The 6,000-nt window shown below is 44.1% G+C and overlaps 1 protein-coding gene across 1 annotated transcript in view; it reads right to left on the bottom strand.

Moving 5' to 3' along the window:
* Positions 1 to 6,000, bottom strand: part of LOC108558653 (neural-cadherin) — a 50,346-nt gene that overhangs the window by 660 nt on the left and 43,686 nt on the right. The window contains exons 6-7 of the mRNA XM_017915642.1: positions 3,631 to 4,954; positions 538 to 2,820 (exon numbers count right to left, since the gene is read on the bottom strand). Of these exons, the coding sequence (XP_017771131.1) occupies positions 538 to 2,820; positions 3,631 to 4,954 (3,607 nt within the window). The remainder of the gene's footprint in view (positions 1 to 537; positions 2,821 to 3,630; positions 4,955 to 6,000) is intronic.

Raw genomic sequence — 6,000 nt, 5'->3', positions numbered from 1 at the left:
TTTGTTTGTTCCAATTTAAGAATTTTATTTTGTTTGTCTATTACTATTTGTTACTATTTTCATGTAACTTTTTTTTTTAATAAATTTGTAAATGCAAATTAATTCAATAAATAATGTTTATTTAAAATTTACATTGATTGTTTTCTATTCAGAATGAGGGGGTAATATCGACTTACGCAATAAATATTTTGGGGTAATGGTTAAAAAAGTTCCCCGACCGCTGGCTTATGGTAATCATATTGTATTTTTAATGCCGTTGCGCCTCGATTACTTAGGAGCTGAGAAGCGGCAAGTATTGCAAGCATTGAATGAAAATTTCAAATATGTTTCGCAAGTTAATTTGTAAAGTATGCCTAAATTATGTCACAATATCACGTATTGTTCTAAATTGCTTCAAGAATTATTAAAATATGTATAAGAAATGTATTGGCGTTTGAAGTTTGTAATTGACTTAAGATATTTGAGGTAATTCTCAGTCAAAATCATGCCGTCGTCAATGTGTTAAAGTAGTGTAATTATTGAAATAGATTACATTACCTTTTTGGTAATCGGCGTACACCTCGAAAGTCCTGACACCGGTGTATTCGGCCTTGCCACCTGCGTAGACTCCTTCCTGTTTATCGACCAACAACCATTGGTGACCGGTGAACATAAAGGTTTCGTTGTATCTGCGACCTTCGCCTCCATCCAACTCGAGGGTGGCGGCGGATCCGTAACGACTCACTCTCGCCACGTGCCATTGACCATCATCGACGGCCACGGCGCTCAACCAAATATCCTTCTCTTCCGTGCGCAGTGAATTCAAGTTGTATCTAAAGTGGAGACGCGAATCCTTGATCTCCAAGATCCCGTACTCCCGATTGTGCTGATCGGAAACGCGGAACAACTCTCCGTGCTCTTCGCGCGTCCTGAACCGAAGCTGGATCTGCGTGGAGAAGCGATCCGGCTCGAAACTGAGCGCGTATTTGACGTACGACTGCGGTTTGAAAGACGTCGGGATAGTTTGGATGGTGCAAGCAGGACCAGTCCATCCGGGTCTGCATTGGCATTTGGCCTCGTTGAATGATCCGACGCAGGTTCCGTGCTCCCAACAACGCGAGGTCGCATCCGATTTTCCGCAAACCTCTTCAGTCTGCGGACAACCAGAAACACTGTTCCTGGATAATCCAGGATGCGCCAGATCGTACAACTTCGAGTTGTGGAACAGGTTTCTGATGCATCCGTCGAAACCCTTTCCAACGGGCATGTATTGCCAATGGTAATGCGTCGGGTCGAACTGCTCCACGTACAAACCGCCAAGTTGAAGAGGTGCATTAACGTTCAGATACTCGTTGAAGGGAGGGATCGTTCCCTGCGCTTGGCAACTGCTATCATCAAAATCTGGAGGTGTTCCATCCTCGAGTTCCGCGATGTCCGCCGATTTGCAGTAATCCACAACCATACGAATATTCTCGGTGTCCCAGAATATATCCAGTCTATGCCACTCGCCATCATCCAAAGTCTTTTTAGTCTTGACGCGCAACTCCAAAGTTCCAGAACCAAAGTCGATGAGTAATTTGGGGTAGCCTCTATCCAATTCAACAGATATATAATCGGATACCAATTGTTCATCGGTTTCTGGTGGTACTATGGGACCGTTGTACAAGAGTAGTCCATCAGGTTTACGCGTGGCGAACTCAAAGTGCAGATGAGAGTTGTCGCACATCTCCAAAGGCGGATACCAAGCCCAACCGTTTCCTCTGAAGCTTCTCGAGGTTTGCTGGCATCTGGGGCCGTTGTAACCCGCAGGACACGAGCACGTCAACGAGTATCTGGTCTCGATGCAGCGACCACCGTTGTAGCACGGGTTGTTCCTGCAATTCTCTTCCTTGCTGAAGTTCCTAGCGCCGCAAGTGCATTCGGCCAGAACGTCGACGCGTACTCCCACCAGAGATGTCTTGTTCGCGTTCACCATGTAAGGTAAGGCGCTGATGTCGAGCGTGTTCGTGCAAGAACCTTCGCACATTTGATTTTCGTAAAGACACTCGTCGATTCCCACCATCGTTATATTGATGCCGACTGCCTTCTCGATATCCTCGCGATGCATCAGCACGATTCCGTTAAGCCGCACCGGCTTGTAATAAGGTGAGCCATGAGCTGAGAACCTGACATCGGTGACGGGCGGATGCTTCCTCCTGAGCTGCACGCTGAACACGTCCACGTTATCCCTGTGAGTGCTCAGGAGCTCCGCAATTTTATCCTTGAACTTCTCGGCCTTGCTCTTCGACAGACTCTGCGTCTTGTAGTTCCATATCCGGATGAAGTCCTCATCGGTGATACCGGCTATGCGCACCGATCCCGAATTGATTACAGCCTCGTGCGGGATCTCCTTCACCGTCACCGTCACATTTGCCGGGACGTCGTTCTGCGTGTGCTTCCTATCGTAGACCTTGAACCGTAAATGGTACTTCCCATCTCTGGTGCCGTGCTTCATCGACACCATCCCCGTATCTTCGTTCAACTTGAACCTGGGATGTTCGACTCCCTCCCAATAGAACTTCTTGTCGGGCAGATCCCAATCGTCCAAATCGTACACGTACACCCTGCCGATCTCCGTCTCCGGCGCTTGTCCCTGGTAATTGTACACGAATATCTCCTTCGATCCCGGCTGCATCTTGTTATCATTGACGTCTCCGATAACGACGGTCAGGGTGCTCGTGCCGGTCATGGCCGGATTGCCGTGGTCCTTTATCACTATCGGAATCAAATACTCCTTCTGCTGTTCCCTGTCGAACGACCTGAGCGACGATACGATTGCCATTCCATCACCATTAGCACCCTCTGCGGAACGGAAAGACCGAAGCGAAAGAGAGAAAACAACAAAAAAACACACAGAAAAACATTAGGAACAATGGGATTCGAAAAGTTTCCGGAAACGCAATTTATTCAACACATCATCATTTAAAAAAAAAAAAAATAAGGGAGAATCGATTTTTTTTTTCGTATATATTCCATACAATTCCACACAGAAAACTTTCGCATACTAAAAGTGAATGGCCTTTTCAGTTACAAGGTGATAAAGTTGTAATATTTTTATAGCGAACCCTTTCCTGTTTTACGAGACCGTATATACATTTTAAAAGTTGGCGTTCTCTGAGGTCGCTTTAAATTCTTGATTGAAAATTTTGCAAAGGTAAATCGAAAACTTATTTTATAGTTCTCGTCTGTAATCACGCGAAATTTCAATGCATATTACAAAGGAGAAGAACGAAGCGATTTATTTAAAAGTGGATGAAACTGTTTTCCTTTTTGCGGAAAATACGAAACGTTTTCTATTACGAATTCGCGTGGAATTGAAATTGGAAATATGCAGAATGTGTAGAGAGTTCATAATTTAAAGTTGCGTGGGGAGCGCGGATATCGAAAAGCATTATGTTTTGGAATCTATTCCGGTTTGGGGATGTTTTTTATCATTTTCGTTTAAATAAATATATATATACTTGGGTATATGTGTGTGTGTGTGTTGGGGGTGGTGGAGAAGTCGAGTTGAAACTGTTTTCGCGAAAGTTGGCAAAGTGGAATTGGATATGCCAAGCAGATTCCCACGTGTGTTTTAGATCAAAAGGGGGGGGGGGACTGAGAGAAACTCACTCTGATCCTGTTCCACTTTGAAGGAGGCCCGAATGATGTCGTCGGCGCCCGGGTCCAGCCTGAATTGGAACGGAGGGCCGTTGCTCTTCGAACGGTCATCGTCATCGGTCGCGAGGATCTCGACGACTTTACGGGGTGGCACGTGCTCGGGGAGAACTGGGCGGTAGTCCTTGAGGAAAGTCGGGGCGTTATCGTTGATGTCCTGCACGATGACCGTCAGAGTGGCGGTCGCCGTCTTCGGTGGGACTCCATCGTCGATGGCCAAAATCTTGACCTGATGGCGCGGAGTGTCTTCTCTGTCCAAAGAACGCTGAATGCTGACGGTGCCCTCCTGATTGATGGAGAACTGCCTCTTCCTATCTGAGCTTCTGTCGATGGCGTACGAAACCTTGCTCTTTCCACCTTGATCCGGATCTGTCGCTTTGAACGTCTCCAAACTCTTACCAACCTCGGCGTTCTCGTACACCGAAACCTCGATGTTGGGTCGCTCGAATTGCGGTTTGTTGTCGTTGATGTCTCTAAGCTTCACCACAACCCAGCTGTAGGCCACGTGGTACTTATCGTTGTCGTTGTCTTCACCCTTATCGTTCACCTGGATCCTGAACCTGAACCCGTTGCTCTGCAGAAGATCTTCGTAATCCAAAGGTTGGACAATCTTCAGAGATCCAGTACCATCGTTGTTGCGCACCATCGTGAATTTGTCGGCTCCGTAACCGCTGTTCTCGATCACCTTATATTGGAACTTATTGGTCTCATCCTCATCATGCACCGTCACCGTCAGAATCGGCATCTCTGGCAGATTAACACCATCGGTTTCATCCACCTCCGTGAACCACTCGTCCTTGGTGAACTGCGGCGGCATATCGTTGATATCTTTAACCCTTATGGAAGCCGTCCCGGTTCCCTTCAGACCTCCACCATCCATCGCCACCACCTGTATCGAGTAGTCCGGGGTGCGTTCGCGATCCAAGCAGCAGACGGCCGTTTTGATCACACCAGTCTCTGATTCGATCTCGAAGATCGGTGATCCTGTCTCCTCTTCGATCACGTTCTTCTCGATCGAGTAGACGAGACGGGCGTTCGTTCCTTCAGACGGATCGTCGTAATCGACTGCCGTCATCGTCATCACGACCATTCCAGCGGTGCCGTTCTCCGTCACGTTTCCAAAGTACACACCTTGCGGGAATATCGGCGCGTTGTCGTTGATGTCCTTCAGGTTCACCTGCACATCTGCATAACCCACCAAACCTTCACCACCTTCGTCCTGCGCGAACACAGTGAACCTCCACTGCGGACGTCCATTCGGCTGATCTCTATCCAAAGGCTATTCAAAAAAAACAAAAATATAAAACATTACAACTTCATTCATATTAATCACATTTTTAAAATAATACATTCAAAACTCACATAATCTTCAAAAATTATTGAATATGGACAGAAATGGACAACACAAATATGTGTTTATTTGCATATTTCTACAGTCCTTCGACATTACTTTAAAAAATAAAATATCATCTTTAAACCAAATATAGCATGAAAAATATGATCGGTTATACATGTATTATGTAAACAAATTAAGAGAGGGTAGATATACACGTTATGATAGAAAGCTTGCATATTTTGTCGAAGCTGCATTGTGTTGAATTTTTTTGCCCTTCGATAAATCATCAGAGCGTCCGACGGTAAAAACAAAAACAACGAAACAAAATCCAAGCAGAAACACAGGACGAAACAAACAAACAATATATATATGTATATAGAAAAAAAAAATAAAAAGTAGAAACTGGACAGAAGTATAGAACAGCACGATTTCAATGCGTTCGTCCCGCGGCGCTCTGTATAATTATACAACGACTGTGGAGTGCATTGTTGCACGAGCATATTGCAGGGAATCCGATTTTCAATTGCGATTTATAACTTTGTGATACATTATACCTCTGGAATTCTTTATTATGCAACAAAATAAATAAAAAAATAAAACAGCGGTAATGTATAGTAAAAAAACCGCAACAACAAATCTCTTCGTAAGCAGATTACAACTGTTGCAATTTCAAAACAACGTTCAAACTTTCCATTAATCTAATGCAATAATATGAAAACACGCGTATTAAATCTATTCAGCAAATCACTATAACGTACAATTTTATTACTACATTTAATGGAATAAAGCGATTATTGAAACTGTTTCAAAATTTAAACTAATTCCAAAATTTGATGATAGTCAACTAAATCGACATTAATTAATCAAAATTAGAGTTGTAATTGAAATAATTATAATAATTGCAAATGATTTTTTTACAAAAAACAAAAAAAAAATTGGTGACTAACGTGGGGCACTCTAAATTTGCAATAATAATATGAAAACACGCG

Source organism: Nicrophorus vespilloides, unplaced genomic scaffold (genome assembly GCF_001412225.1).
Source record: "Nicrophorus vespilloides isolate i.1.1-1 unplaced genomic scaffold, Nicve_v1.0, whole genome shotgun sequence".
Taxonomy (NCBI): Eukaryota; Metazoa; Arthropoda; class Insecta; order Coleoptera; family Silphidae; genus Nicrophorus; species Nicrophorus vespilloides.
This window is presented reverse-complemented; position numbering and strand designations above follow the sequence as displayed.